Genomic DNA, 15,428 nt, shown 5'->3' on the forward strand with positions numbered 1-15,428 from the left:
GAGCTGTTTCTTGGAGTCGGTTCAAGAGACTTTGCGTCCCGTTTGCGCGAGTCGAAAGGCGACTGACGAGCCATTGGCGTTGGCCCGAGTTGTGCGAAGAACCGTTCGACCGCTTCAAATGTCGTTCTGTGGTGTGTTTCCATTCGCCACGAGACCTCGAGGCATTCGAGAGTCGAGCGAGACAGGTCTGATAATGTCGTATCATCCTATGTTCGACCGAGAGCATGATCTCTGCCAGCACAGTCGGGATTGGGGATGGAGTTTCGAAGAGTTTGATGAGTTTAGCTTCGTGAGGCAAGTGGAGTTGGAAAAGGATACCGACATGCAGTCCGACGATACCAGCAGTCATCTGTCATTGACGACTGGTTCTCTTCTCCGCTTGGTCACAGAACACAATGCTGCCACAGGCATTATCACCTCCCAAAAGACGCTAGCGTCCGCACAGACCCCCATCTTGAGGCCTCGAGGACCATCTCTGAACAACCATACATCATTCTCCTCTTTGGCAGCAGGCACTGTTCCATCGAGTCCTTGTACCCAATGTAAGTCACTCAATTTCTGTCTCCTTGGACCCCTCTCCATATTCCAATTCGTTCCTGCCTTTTTACGGCTACTTTGGGTCTGCTGCCTGATATGGGAGCAAACCTTCAACGGAACATTCCCTTGAGCCCCTACCCTGTCCAAACCCGGGCTCTGCTGACATTATGACAGCCTCGACCTCTCTCCTCGACCTCTATCTCCTGCAAGCTTCTTCCTGCTTCAACGCAGGTAACGAGATCGTACGTGGCTTACTCTTCCCACATGTAGTCCACCCGACTGACGTATGTAGACCCTGCCCTCGTCCGCAGTCATGGACGGTCAACCACCCAAAGACAAGGGTGTAGGACACTTAAATGGCTCCACCACTCTCAATGCCCTTGAAGACCTCGTTGAGGCATATGCTGCGTCCGAGCATTCCGACGATTCTCACGCGTTCATTCACGCAGGAGATCTTAACCGCCAGTCGTACATCGATGCACGCCTAGAAGACGCTGCTGCTCTAGCCCCAGCAAGCACTCCCGGGCCCGCACCCTCCTTGCTGCCCCCCATGCCGGCATGTCGCCCGGCTCCGTTCCGTGGAGAGCTCCTCGACGAGAGCGAGGTGGGGGTGCCCACTCCTCCCACCCGCATCCTCGACCATGCTGGTACCGGCGGTCTCACGCGTCACAAGCCTGATCTCTGGGGAGCTGTAGACCATGAGTTTTCCTGCTGTCCGTCAGGCAAGCGCAACGACGACGGATCGGCCGATGTAGAGCTCCAGAACCTAACCCATGGCCGCATCTTGGACGTACCCTCCTTCCCCTACCCCGTTTCCAACTTCCTGTCCAGCCTCAATTCTGGTGTTTTCGAGTCCGAGGAGTCTGACGCTGGCTCGACTACTGCACAGAGGCAGTCAGACGACGTAGTCGCTGCCCTCGGCGAAGTAAGCACCTTCAAGATCCGCGACGACGACCCGGTCAATTACAGCTTGTTTCCCCGGGCTGAATTCACTCCTCACTTCGACCCTCAGCAGTTGAGATCTCGTGCCTGCAGTCGTGCTGCTGAAACTCCCAGCAGACTCTCACGACCCTACGACAGTCACGCTATGGAGCCCAATCAGCGCCCCGTCGCCCCTCTAGGCCACAGATCTCGCCATCCCAACTACAAGGGACCCTCTGTTGCCACTCTGCCTAAAGGCAAAAACATATTGAGATCTGAAGAACGTCCAGTGAGCGTCGCCGAAAACAACCCCTCGAAGTCAGACGTTAGTTATCCGAGCGACCGTATCTTGACTCCCTACAAGAGCTACATCCAACTCGCCGACCCTTCTGCTCAGCAAGACGATATCACTCCTGCACTCCCAGCAAGCGTTCACACCAAACCCAGCACTGCTTCAATGGCCACCACTGTCCCTATCGAAAACTCGGGGTACGACAACAACCAAGATCTCGCCTTGAAAAGACAAAACAAGCAGTCTCCACGTGTACTTGAGGCCAGCGGCTCGCACAGTCTCATCAACGACACCGCTTGGCTCAAGAGGGACACCTACGGAAAGCGCAGATCGTGGGCTCTCTTTGTCGTCTGCACCATATGTCCACCCATCCTGCTCTTATATGGCTTTGGCGGCTTCGACAAGTACATGGTACACATTGCCAATACCCACGCTCAACCCACCAGATACCAAAAGAAGTGCGCAATTTTCCTCAGTCTCGCCGAGGTCCTTTTCATCGCACTCCTGACAGCTTAGTTGGTTGGCAGGCGTTCAAGACATTGAGCATTGCTCTGTCTAATCAAGGGCTCTCACGACACGATAAAGAAAGGATTTCGGGATATCAAAGCGGCGATTTCGAGGCGACAAGATGAATGGACGAAGAATTTTATGGGCTTTTGCGGGAACAGGTGGATGGCACAAATGTTGTCTTTCGAAGAGTCAGAGCGAATGGATCTGAGAATGCTGAGATCTGGCGAAGATGCACAGATGAACTGTTACTACTACTTGCTCACGCTTTTACGGAAACGAAGGAACGGATGATATGAAAAGCTTGGAAGAATTAGCTACAATTGCTGACGAGGAAATGACACAAAATGATGACGCTGAACTCCTGCATGATTTTCGTGTCAATGACTCCTGTGATTTTCGAACCTCTCGGACCCCGATTGTGTAAGAAGCTAGCCATCAAAAGGCAAGAAGCTTTTGGTGCTTGTGTAATTGTCCGCTGGAAGCGTACACTCTCTGCTGCTCTCTTTGGACAATGCGCTTGGGTAGAAAAACATCTTGCATGTTGATGACTGGTTTCGAGGATAGACCGGTAAGCGGAGAGCTCGATTCTCGATCAAATCTTGTGCCCTACATCCATGTCATTCGAGCTGTAAGTATACATGCACTCTTATCGAGCGAGCATCCCGATCCTATGTGACTCTCTTCGGAAGTCCCAACTTGAAGATCAATCTGTGCATTGCGATGGTCATGTCTGGAGGGCCGGCTTGTTCAAGAGACACTTAGTAAACTGTAGTGGAGATAGCTGACTATCTCGTGTAACACACAAAACAGGACCTTGCATCTTTTTGCACGATCTTCAACGGAGAACACTCCAGAAGTTTCTTGCACATCTACATTTAAGCTGGCAAATTCTCGATCGTGGTACAGATCGAAGTCGAGCAAACGGACAAGAAAAAGAGAGAACGAAAAATGCTGTTTCCTATCCTAGTATAGTGCGGCTGTCTTTCGGAGTTTCGGAACACATGGCTCGTGCCGAAGGGTGGCCTCACCGACACAAATATGGTTAGCGCGAGACCCTGACAAGGGCTCAAAAGTGTCCTCAACCTTTGAAGCATCGAGGATTGTGTGAGGATAGCTGCAACGATCGAAATGCATCTGACCCTTGTCAGAGTCAAGGGCGAAACGCCGCGTGGTTGCCTAGATATGGAGGGGCGCGCACCTGGCAACACTCAGCACTTGTTTCCTCCTTGACTCCACAAGCCTCGTTTGTGTAACGCGAGGACTGTCAACCACAGTCGCGATACCAGTGATTATCCGACGCGTTCCGTCGTGTTGGTATATAGTGTTTGGCTTTTTGTGCTGCGAGCAGACAAGACCTCGTCGTGGAAGTCACGGCCGTAAGTGTTCTACGCCCATAGGAAGCTCTTTCCACAGCTGCGACTTACAGGCTGCATCCCTGCGGACGACGCTTTGTCTCTGCTGCCTTGCACCTGCCGAGTCTGACAGTACAGCCTTGGCTAAGGGGAGTCGTCGCTAGCTCTCGACCTCATCTTGAACACTCTCTATCGCGACTCAACATCTGTCATCAGGGAGTTGTCTACCACTGGTGATGGCGGTCGCAAATTCGCAGTTGGCTTCTCTGCCCGATGCAGGTGCCCTGCTGGACTTTTTGATGGAGGACGAACGTCCGACTTTTATCCTTGAGCTGAGGGATGAACATGCCAATCCCGAGATTGCATTCAAGAATGCCTCGCTCGACACACTCGTCACACAAGCTAAGGAACCATTGGCCTTCGAAAATTGGGTCGCAATGGCTTCAGACTCGCTACTGAATGGCTTTGAATTCTACTGTGGAAGGCAGTGGTCAAGCAAACGACTGCGTGAGACGTGGAGAATCGTTTCCTGCGACGCGATCCCGGCCAGACAGCAGTTGGCTCGTACTATCAGCCTCAACGCTCCTTCGAGAACGAACAGTCAAAGCACCTCGACCTACAGACGGCATAACTCGTCGCAAGTTGTCACACCAATGACACCTCTTACGCCTCTCTCACCATTCAGCGTGACAAACCCCCAACGCAAGCTGGCAGACTGGACTCTGGCCGAGGCTACATCCCCTTGGTTCCATTTCCTCAAGCACTTCCCATGGTCGGACACACCATTTGGCGCTATCGAAACTTGGTCTCTGGAGTTGCGACGCTCGACTGCGAAAATCATGAACTCGCCAGACCCCCGCATCCTCATCTTCGGCGACGAAAAGGCTGTCATGTACAATGAAGCCTTCGCTGCCATCATCGGCCGACACCATCCCAGCTCTTTAGGCGCTCCTCTTCCTGGTATACCAGTCGACAAGGTTTTTGAGCTCATATACGATATGTCTCGGGATGCCTACGACAATGGTAAAGGCGCACGACTCATCAACCAAGAATTACTTGTCGATCGTAACGGCACATCGGTGCAGAGCTTCTGGGACATAATCCTTTCACCTTTACCCGGGGCAGATGGGTATTGTGATAGTGTCGTCGGTGAGTTTACCGAAACAACCGACGCGGTTGTACAAGACCAACGGCGAGTGCAAGGCGTAGATATTTTTGAGTCCATCTCCCGAGTGGAGACCTTGTCTGAGCTGTGGCCAAAGTTCTTGGAGGCTCTCGAACACAATGCACCTGACATATCCTACGCTATGATCTACAGCGCCGTGGACGAATCATCACGCATTTGTCCTGACGACTTGCCAACGCCTGACGACACTCCGTTATACAGTCCTTTCGAAACTTCACCATCGTATTTCGCCGAACGATTCCAACTAGTAGATTCGATGGGCTTGTCGGCAGACATACTTGACCCGATAATCGACCTCTCCATTGCGGAGCATCCGAGTGGTCCCAGTCTTGCTGGTACCTTTCGTGAAGCTCTCAAAACAAACGATGTTGTCTCTCATTTCGGCCAAAAACTTCCTCGGGAACTACTGGTCAGTACGTCCGACTCGGTTCGGGTCAACTCAGCTTGTGTTCTACCTGTCTCCGATCTTAATGGTAAACCTCTGGCTTTTGCAGTCCTTGGGCTCAATCCAAGACGTCCATTTTCTGAGCAAACAAGTGGCTTCATACACTATATCCGTGAAGCGGTCTGCAAGCATGCCATCCTGGTCAGTCTACCTAAGGCACAGCAAGACTTCCAAAGGAAATACGAGGAGACTACCATGGCTCTGTCGCACCAGCTACGGCTTTCGATACTAAAGGCTAAGAAGAAGGAGGAGAAGTTTTTGCGGATCGCTAGAAGCGCACCTCTTGGAATGTAAGTAACCCCGTCGCAATGCAGAATGTTTGCAAGATGGAGAGCTACGAAAATACAACGTCTGCTGTAATTCCTTGCTGATCTGGTCCCCAGGTACCTCTATTCTCCCAAGGAGAGAACCATCCAGGTCAACGACGCATACCTTAACATCACTGGCACCACCAAAGAGAGCCTGAACAGAGAATCGGCGCTGGAGCTACCATGGCTGCAAACAGTCTCCGAAGAGTGCCTCGATACTGCAGTCAAAGAGTGGCAGCATCTGATGACCGAGAAGACCCCGTCTGCCATTGAGTATAAGATTCGTGGTTCGCCTGATGATCTCAATCCGAGATGGGTCTCTGCCACATCGTTTCCAGATCTTGATGAGAACGGTGATGTCTATCTGATTCACGGGTGGCTTGTTGATATCAGCGATCGTGTGGCCAAAGAAACCTTGCTAGCTCAAAGGCTTGAAGATGCTCTGGAGACGAAGAAGGCCACTGAGCACTTCCTTGACAGTAAGTCACGGTGCTCTGAACTATGGAATTTACCACTAACTTCATCTTAGTGGTGTCTCACGAGATGAGAAATCCTCTCAGCGCTATATTCCAGTGCTCCGACGAGATATTGGAGATAATCCAGAAACACCTCAAGCAGTCAAGGTCGCCGGAGATCATGGCGACTCAATTCAAGTTACTCGAGGATGCAGCTCAGACGATTTCTTTATGCGCCCAACACCAGAGTAACATCTTCAATGACATACTCACGGTCAGCAAGCTCGACTCTCAGCTACTCACGATTATGCCGGGAAAGGTTCGGCCAACAGATGTAGTGCAAAAAGCGCTCAAGATGTACGAGCAGGAAGCCAGAAGGAGCGATATCAATGCATCTCTGGTAGTTCAGGACACCTATGCCGAGCACATCACAGGATTCGTAATGGTGGACCCGGACAGACTTCTCCAAGTCATCATTAATCTACTGACTAATGCTATCAAGCATACACGATCGTGTAGAGAGCGATCGATCGTCATCTCATTAGGTGCTTCCACCTCAGAGCCAGACGAACTTGCATCAAACCAGGTAGTCTACATGCCTCAAACCCCGAGGAAGCTCAACAGTCCTTTGACCCCTGCGCCCGAAGAAGATCACTTCAGCGCTGCTTTCAACGACACATGTTCCGGAGAGGAAATCTTTTTGCATGTTACAGTGCAAGACACAGGTTGCGGTCTGTCGGAGAGCGAGATGAATTTGCTGTTCAAGCGATTCTCGCAGCCCAAAACATACGGGCAGTATGGTAGCTCTGGCCTCGGGCTCTTTCTGAGCAAAGAGTTGATCGAACTGCAATCTGGCCGTATTGGTGTAAGCAGTATAGAGGACGTCGGAACCAGCTTCTCTTTTTACATCAAATGCAGGACAGCTGTCGAGGAGCCGGGGCTTATGACACTCATACCAACACTCGTTCCCAGCTCACCCCGAATCAAAGGTCACAGACCTCGTATGAGTCGAACGGAGGCATTCGACGATAAAGACCTTGGCTTCCTACGTCAGCCATCCCCGGTCAGGAATTTGCATGTTCTTGTAGTGGAAGACAATCCACTCAACCAGCGCCTTTGCGCTAAACAGCTGCGCAATCAAGGCTGTACAGTTCACACTGCAGATCATGGCCTCGACGCCTTGGAGTTCCTTTCCAAGACTAACATCGCTTCATCTTCGCCCTCTGCTCTCAAGCTCGACATAATTCTGCTTGACATCGAGATGCCGGTCATGGACGGATTGACTTGCATTCGGAAAATCCGAGCTATGGAGGACGAAGGCTTCTTCAAGCGACGACTACCTGTCATTGCAGTCACGGCGAACGCTCGTAATGAACAGATCGAGGCGGCATTGGAGGCAGGCGTCAATGATGTGGTCACAAAGCCATTCAGAATTCCGGAGCTTCTGGTGCAGATGAGCGCCCTGGTCAGCGGCCGTGATCTGGGATGATCGATTCGACTATTCTCTTCTCTTCTGGTTTCCTGCTTCTGGTGCTCTGCTTCTGGTGTTGCCGTAGGGCAGCAATCACTTCTCTCGGCATGGACATGCGTACGAGAGCGGAAATTCAATAACTTCCATTTCTTCTCTGGGCAGCACAATTTTGAAGAATAGATCATTGGTAGGACGAGTATCATAACTGTCCAATACTGTCCCGGCGTTTGGCGAGCTTCAGACATCCGGCATACGTCTGCCTACGAAAACTGACTCACCCACGCTCCACCAACCATCACCTGCACCTATGACCGCCTCTGCTCTCGATAACTCTTATATACTACATCCGTTAGGTCCCTTTCAAGTATTCAGTCGCGGTGGTGTAGTGGTAGCACATCTGGTTAAGTTTGGGCACGTGGTCGTTCGCTTTGACGTGGTCCCGATGAGCTAGGAAGGTCGCAGGTTCGATTCCTGCCCGTGATCTTTGTTCCTTGTTTGTGGCTATCGCCACAAACGAGGAACCATTTTTGCGTTTTTTTTTCTTCTTCTCTTACTTTGTGGTCGTCGGAGAGCTTGTGTGATCAGCACGTTGGAGAAGTCGGACGACTGGTGGATTTTGACATGGTTATGTGATACACCGTGAAAAATTAAAAAGTTGCTGAAAATGTCAACACAGTTTGGGCACAAATGAAGTTTTGATTTTGTATCATGTCGCGTTATCGTGCTAGACTTTCCATTTCTTTTCCTCTCACAACATTGTATCATGAGAGTCTGTTTCGTCACTCGTTGCCACATCATCTTGCTCCTTGTTTTCAATTGATACCGGTAATTGTCAAGCAGCTCGCTTTTCTCTTTTCTTTCATGGTGCCATGGCAACATGCATCCCTGCCAGTCACAGGCCGATCTTCCGTATCCTTGCTTTTCCAGCATTGCATGTGGTGCTCGCGGTAGAACATGCCATTAAAGATTAAATGATCTTGGGTGGATCAGGATGAACGAAAGTAGGAAAGATCCCAAAAAGACAAGAAAAAAGAACAAATGAGAGGGTAAAGATGTAGTGAGATGGCAGAAAGAACGTGAGTGGTGACTTCGAGCTTGTAGTTAAATATCAGACGAAGCGCTGATTGTCGAGGTAATGTGTTCAAAATCCGGCGCCTGCCCAAGCTTCTTGATGGTGGCTGTGGTTGTGGCTCTGACTCGGCTGTGTTTCATGCAAGTCATTTACGTCGAAACTATTGTCAGCGCCTACGTCGAAAGAATGGGCGAAATCGTGGGTATCTGTCTGGCTGGCAAAGGCGTCGGCGTGACTGGCAAACGAATCCTGCCGAGTGCTGTCGAAACTTTCTTGTTGTTGCGGAAGGGCGAAACCATCGTGCTGCGAAAACTCTCCTTTGATGTAGCCATACCCTTGATGTTGGGTCGGTGAGAAGTGATTGTTGTCGTGTACGGCGACACCACCGGCTTCTGTGTCTTCGGGTACGGCTGAGAAGCTGTGTTGGCGTGATGTGTGGTCCAGATCAGAAGCTCCGTTGCCGGCACCAGCGTATGCTTGGTGCGCTGTCAGTGAGAACGAATTTGGTAAAGAGTTGACGTCGAATGTGTCGGTCAAGCCTCCAGCAGCGGCGGCGAGATGATCAGCGAGTTCAGCGCCATGTCCGTTGCCATAATCGGGGAAGCTAGCAGTGGCGGGTGAATGCGGCTGACTGAACAATGCAGCATAATCGGTGGGTGTAGCGTTCGAGCTTTGCATCCATGGGGTTGCGGTACGTGACGGCTGTAAGAGTAGTGGGTCGGTAGCTGTGAGATCGAGATCTAAGGCGTCGATGGCGGACGAGAAGGCGGCAGAGGAATGGGGAACGGGTTGATGCGGTGACAACGCCGAGCTGTCGAGGGAGATGGAAATGTTGCCGTTGCTGAAATCAAAGTTGTTCATGTCGTGCAAGTTGTGTTGTTGCATATTCGATTGGGTGCTATGAGGCAGTAGAGGATCAAGAACGGTCGAAGCGAGATGGTCAAGGTCAGTTGCTGAGGTTGGGAGGAGCCACGAAGTGTTGTAGCTTGTCGTTGCCTGTGAATCATGCAGATCGATAGGAGAAGCCAATGCATTCGCACCAGTGTCGGAAGGATCAGTATAGGCATGGTGATTGTTTACATGATGACCGGAGTTGGTTGCGGAAAAGTCGAAAGTAGCATAGTCGTGGCTTCCTCCGCCATAGGCGTCTTGGACGCTGAGTGCACTTTCCTGACTGTCGCTTGCGGATTGCGATATCTGACTCACCCCACCAGCGGACAAGGGAATCGCATCTTCGAACGCGCTTGTCATGTCCAAATACTGCCACGTCGTCACCGCAGCTTCCTTGTTCATTGCGTGCGAAAACGAAAAATGCACTGTCAAGACTACCTGAGGTTCTCCCATCTCTGTTCTTGCAATGATTTCTTGAACAGCTGTGAGCTCTGCTAGAGACCTCGATACTTCGAGCCGTTTCTTGTTCAGTTGATTGTGGCGGTCTTCGTTGCTTTCGTCTCGTTGCAAGGGACGGGTTTCGAGATCGGTAGTTTGTCTTTGAAGAGTAGCTACGTGCCAAAGGTAACGTGCCCAGAAGGTACTACTGAACGGCACATAGTACTGAACCATACCTCCATCACTCTTCACTCTTGACGTATAGTTGCCGTTAAAGTCGACTTCGAGACTATCATTGTGTTCAGACACCTCGGCGGCATCATACTCTTTGGTGAACTTGTGCCAATCGTCTTCATCGGCCTTCGTGAGCTCGCGGTCTTGGTTGTCGTAGAACTCTCGATTACCCGCACTGTCAAGGTATATGGGTCGGCCATTGAGATAGAAGCGTGTACGACTGCTGACTGAGACCGGCGGGTTGCGAGCAGGAGCTTTGAACACCCAGCGAATTGCAAGCTCGGTCTCACCTACCAGATCCTTGGGATGCAGCACGATAGGCGCATGCAGGGCAAGGAATTTTCCGCTTGCGAATCTATCCGGTGGGATATTAGCCAGACCAGGGAAACAATCATAGAGCTCTGCTTGCGTTTGTACGAAGTAATGGCTCGGACTGAATCCCTCGGTAGTGCTGTATGTGTGTAGAGTTTCAGATGCCTTTGGAGGCGGAGGTCGCATAAACATGCAAAACTCCTCAGGTTGTAAATCGAAAGCTGTCAGCAGAGCATAATTTCGATGCTGATTCAGCAAATTGTTACGCATTTGCGTGCCAGGGTTGTACACGGACGCTCTCTTTCGAGCAGCTTTGGTGGCGGCAGATTCTTTTTCACCAGGAGTGGCAAGGAAACGCATGACTTTCAGTTGTTAGAAATGCTCCGCGTCTTTTGCCTCGGAGACTTACTAATCGCTTCGTTTTGTACGAAGGGCTTCAGCACTTGAATATGGCTCGAGACCTGCTTCCTGGTGCGAACGTCGCCTGTGTTGCGGAAGATGTAGTCGGCGATGAGCTCGTTCCTACCCATCGCCTTTGCGTCATCATTGTGTTCCTCACCAGGGGCTTTTGACTTCTTGCGACCACATGGAGGGTGGCGACAGAGAGCTAGAGAACAAACACGTCAGAAAGAACCTTGACTGCAAGATCTTGTGGTGCACAAACCTATGATGAAGGCATCCTCAATGTGGTCGGGCCATTTTGCATCTTCCTTGCTGCCTTTCTTCTCCTTGGGCTGCCTGTTTCGATATTTGATATATCCATCGCACCGCAGAAACCTTGATGCAAGAAGCCTGGCTTTCCTCTCTGCATCTTGGTCCTTTTCTTGGTTACCAGTAGGAATATTGCCCAGTCCACGAAATCGGCCACGGTTGACATTGTTGAATAGATGTTGAGAATTTGGATCATACTTTTGGGCAAGCCCTGCCATCCAAGGATAATGGGGTTTGCCTGGTCGACCTTGACCGAATTGTAATGGCTGGTATGCCGAGGCTCTAGCACCAGCTGACCCGCACGTGGAGTCATCGTTAATGGTCGAGTAGTAGTCTTGGGTATTCTGTGTCTGGAGATATCCAAGCTGTCTATTGGCACACTGCTCCCTCAGGATACGGGGATCTTGGTCGATTTCAGCCCATAATGGTGCGTTGGAAGGTACAACAGGAGTAGGGTGGAAAGATTCCATCTGTGATTAAGCTTCGTGGCAGAAGAATGAAGTGTGAAGAATGGATTGTGTTTCTAAGAATGCTGTTGATAAATATGGTTTACAATGAGAGAAAGAAAGGATCGTGAAAAGCTGGATGATGGGTTAAGGAATGACTTGAGAGAAGAATAGGTAGTGAATAGGGTCATTATCATTGGACCGATTACATGTTTATAGAGGTGGTCCTCATCGAAGGGACATCTACAGAGGCCACGACCCATGGGCCAATCTCGGCAGGGGTCGTGGCCTTCGAAGGAGGTCTACAGTGACAGGCTGAACTTGCCGTAGGAGCAGGCCGGTGGTCGCGCAGCACTACGGATACGACCTGATGGTGGAATTCATCATTTCGTCGACAGCAAGGGTTCTGACATGACGTGTGGGGGAACATGAACGATCCTCCCAGTGGCGCTGCCTGTTCCAGAAAGGGAACGTGAAGGTGGTGGGCTAATTTCACCTCCCACACGATTCAGGAATGCGATCACGCAGAAGCCTCGACTAAAAGGGTCTCGATCGGCTTCTGCACGTGCAAATACGTGACGAAAGGGCAGGCATCAACCTTTAGGACTAGTCGTCAATACGCACCTGGTGAGTTACTAGAAGATCCTGCCAAGTGAGCAAAGCCAAGGGGTAGGGTGGGTGTAAGATTGAAAGGTGAGAGCGAGCAAGCAAGGGACATTGCCGCACCCCCCAAGATCTCGAAATTTAATGCTGCACTCACGCCTCTTCCAAACCATCTTGATCGTCGCCCACACGGAACTTCTTGCGACCACCGCTGGTGAGTTTTTGCAGGGCGACTTTGTTGAGCTGGGAGCCGGCCTTCTTTGCCATGGCTTCGATCTCAGCTTCAGCGTCGTCGGGATCCTCGGCAGCAAAGTCGAGAACAAGTCTACGACCAAGCAAATGAGTGTCGCGCAAAGCGTCCATTGCATTCTCTGCTTCCTTCGGTGTTGTGAAGTCAGCGAAAGCGAAACCACGAGCTCCTTTATCGAATTTCTTCGGGACACGGACGGAGCGAAGCTGTCCATATGCGGCGAAAAGTGCGCGCACGTCCTTCTTGGTCGCTTCGAATGGCAAGTTCTTGATGATGATCTTGGTTCCCCGGGCAGCGAGCTTCTTGGCCTTATCCTCTTTGCGACGTTCTTCGGCAGCGTCTGTAGCCTTGTGCGAAGCACGGAGTTGCAGCTTGTGACCGTCAAGACTGTAGCCATCCATTGCTGTAATGGCAGCTGCAGCTTGTTGCTTGCTTGCAAATTCCAAGAAACCAAAACCCATGCTGAGCACTTGACCAGGCTTCTTAGGGTCTGTCTTCGTCTTCACTCTTGCTGTCAAGAAGCCGGACAACGGACGGAAGATGTCTGTTAGGCGATCTGTTGTGGTGGAGAAATTGAGGTTTCTCACGAAGAGAGTGCTGGTAGTACCAGCTGAGACTTCGGTGCCAGTCTCTTGTAGAAGCTCGCTGGCAGAGGCCTTGGCATCTAGACCGGCCTGTGTGGTCTCTCTGTCGGTGCTGTCCGTGAGTGGTGCTGTTGCCTGGAAAAGCTCTTTGGGCGCTTTCTCCAGGAAAAGGACAGAAGTGTGTATCTTGCGATAAGCCAAAGATGCAAAGGCAGCACGAGCTTCGGGGGCATGCTCGAACTCGACGATGGCAATAGTGCCCGAAGGAGGCATCAAGAAGCGCTTGATCTTGCCATGTTGTTCGAACAACTCCTTCAACTCGCTGGCTTTGGTCTCGTATGGGAAGTTCTTTACCAAGATGGCAGTGTCGCCCCGTTCCCGCTTCTTGAAAGCATCCATGTCGACACCATTCTCCTTGAAGTATGACTTCGTCTCCTGGATGACATGAGTTTCGGCGTGGGCCTGCTTGACGGCTGCATCGGAAGAAGTAGGGTCAAGCAGCTCAGACTTCGAAACACCGAGACGGTCAGCAACAGAAGACATAACGGCATCGGCGTTCATGTAGAGAGAGTTCCAGTTGAAAGTTGCAGATGCAGCCTCGCGCTTGCGCTTGATGGCTTGCTGTTTCTTGAGTGGGAGCTTCGACAGAGCAAAGTCGTCGAGCTTATCCTCGCGCTTGGCAGCAGCAGGAAGAATATGTAGTAGTCGACCCTGGAACACTTTGCCGTCCATATCGCGCAAGGCTTGCAGAGCACTGTCACCAGTGGCGAAATGGAGGTATGCGAAACCTTTCGTAGATCCAGTCTTGGGATCGATCGGTACGTGAACCTAAGCCATGCTGTGTTAGCCGGCTGTTCTTGCATGATAGTTTCAGATATCAGGATTGTGCAAGCTGGTTGTTTTCAGACTAGAGAGGCATCTACTAAAATACTCTTCCTGAGTTCTCAGCATCTGCACATAGTGCATAAGCTGTCCCTATCAGGTGTTCATCCTTGCACCAGCACGCTTTACGTGATAAAATGAGAGAAAAATGCAGTGCTTACCTCTTCAAGATTGCCAAATCCGGCAAAGGCGGTCCGTAAGTCGTCTTCTCGTGTGGCGTAGGATAGGTTTCGTAGATAGAGACGCTGACTTGCTCGTACTTTCTCTTCGACATCGTCCATTGGTTGGGTGGCTTCGTCTTCGAAGCCTTCGAACTCCTCTTCCTTTGCGGCAGGCTCGGGTTGAAGGGCAGGCTCGGGACTCGGTGAGGCAGCGACAGTGTGTGATGGTCGGCTTGTAGCGGTAGCCTCCTCTTCTTCTTGTTCATCCGCAAGACCCAGAAGTCTACTCGTCCGTGAGCGCATCCAATCGTCATCGTTCATGACTGTGTCTTGTTCCGTTGTCGGTTGGGCGCCTTCTTCCACTTGGTCTCCCTGGGGCAAGCTAGGTCTGTCAATGTCCATGGCGTCTGTTGCAGCGGGAACTGGAGGAGGCTTCACAGCTGGAGCTACGCTCTTCTGCTTCTTGGGCACGCTCTCATACTCTGAATCACTGTCGGCCTCAGGGACCACAACCTTGGTGTCTAGCTCTTGTGCAGCGATGTTGACCTCCTCACCACGAGTGCCGCGAAGCTTCGATGGAGCTTGCATGGCGTTTAAAAACTCGCTCAGTTTCGGGTCTTTCTCCTTCACTTCAGGCTCGGGCGTGGCACGTTTCCTTTTGAGATTGGCTACGATGGGCTCGGCATTCGCATTGTGTGCGGGCATCTTGGCCATAGCCAACGGGTGTTGTGATGATTGACCTTGCCTTCTTGTAGGAGCCTCACCAATCTGGGTGAACAGTCAGCATCTTGGTGGAATGGGTGGTAAGGTGGAAGCGACGTACCGGCCTGGCCAGCTCAACGCCGATCTTGGACATGCGAATGAAAGTACGGTTGAAGTACTTGACAGCCTTTTGAGCGTCTTCAGGCGATTTGTATCCGACATAACCAATTCGGCGTTGAGGAAAGAGTCTGGCATCAGTCACTTCGTATTTGCTGCCAAAGTGCTTTCTAAATTCGGCTTCATTCATAGTGGGAGGCAAGCCCCTGACGAATATACGCGACGACTCTGACTCCATGGTTGCGTAGCTTCCTATGACAGATAGCTGTGGTAGATAGGGAAGAGAGGAAGTTGATGAAAGAAAAGATGATGTAAAAATTTATGGCGTCTCGAGATTGTCGAGAATTTGCAGGTGCGGATAACGAACGTGCGCGGAGTCTTAGGCGGCGTGTGCTTTGCTACAAGCCTACCACCATCGTCAACGCCATCACTGCTGTACAGATACTTGGATCTACTGGCGAATCATAGACTGTCCATTGTAGATTAGTGATCGTTGTGCTTTTTCGCAGAGCTTCTGTTGCTTCTTCTTGTTCTTCTCAACAATCTAG

The 15,428-nt window shown here is 51.2% G+C and overlaps 4 protein-coding genes across 4 annotated transcripts; 2 read left to right on the forward strand and 2 right to left on the reverse strand.

Moving 5' to 3' along the window:
* Positions 1 to 118: 118 nt before the first annotated feature.
* M438DRAFT_372610 (uncharacterized protein) lies at positions 119 to 2,266 on the forward strand (the record flags this gene model as incomplete). The annotated part of the gene is made up of 3 exons (XM_029908361.1): positions 119 to 542; positions 712 to 779; positions 830 to 2,266. The coding sequence occupies 3 exons, from the start codon at positions 119 to 121 to the stop codon at positions 2,264 to 2,266; spliced, it is 1,929 nt and encodes a 642-aa protein (XP_029763224.1).
* A 1,999-nt stretch (positions 2,267 to 4,265) lies between these two features.
* Positions 4,266 to 7,495, forward strand: M438DRAFT_268164 (uncharacterized protein; the record flags this gene model as incomplete). Its single annotated transcript, XM_029900232.1, has 3 exons — positions 4,266 to 5,533; positions 5,627 to 6,030; positions 6,081 to 7,495. 3 exons carry the CDS (start codon positions 4,266 to 4,268, stop codon positions 7,493 to 7,495), a joined length of 3,087 nt encoding a protein of 1,028 aa, XP_029763225.1.
* A 1,017-nt stretch (positions 7,496 to 8,512) lies between these two features.
* On the reverse strand, positions 8,513 to 11,695 carry M438DRAFT_160664 (uncharacterized protein). Its single transcript, XM_029899046.1, has 3 exons — positions 11,089 to 11,695; positions 10,834 to 11,031; positions 8,513 to 10,786 (listed from the first exon to the last, which is right to left on the reverse strand). The coding sequence occupies exons 1-3, from the start codon at positions 11,603 to 11,605 to the stop codon at positions 8,619 to 8,621; spliced, it is 2,883 nt and encodes a 960-aa protein (XP_029763226.1). The 5' UTR covers positions 11,606 to 11,695; the 3' UTR covers positions 8,513 to 8,618.
* Positions 11,696 to 12,337: 642 nt separating this feature from the next.
* M438DRAFT_268136 (uncharacterized protein) lies at positions 12,338 to 15,118 on the reverse strand (the record flags this gene model as incomplete). The annotated part of the gene is made up of 4 exons (XM_029900229.1): positions 12,338 to 13,846; positions 14,062 to 14,307; positions 14,512 to 14,829; positions 14,885 to 15,118. The coding sequence occupies 4 exons, from the start codon at positions 15,116 to 15,118 to the stop codon at positions 12,338 to 12,340; spliced, it is 2,307 nt and encodes a 768-aa protein (XP_029763227.1).
* Positions 15,119 to 15,428: the final 310 nt, after the last annotated feature.

The sequence above is a fragment of the Aureobasidium pullulans genome (assembly GCF_000721785.1).
Source record: "Aureobasidium pullulans EXF-150 unplaced genomic scaffold scaffold_4, whole genome shotgun sequence".
In the NCBI taxonomy this organism is placed as follows: Eukaryota; Fungi; Ascomycota; class Dothideomycetes; order Dothideales; family Saccotheciaceae; genus Aureobasidium; species Aureobasidium pullulans.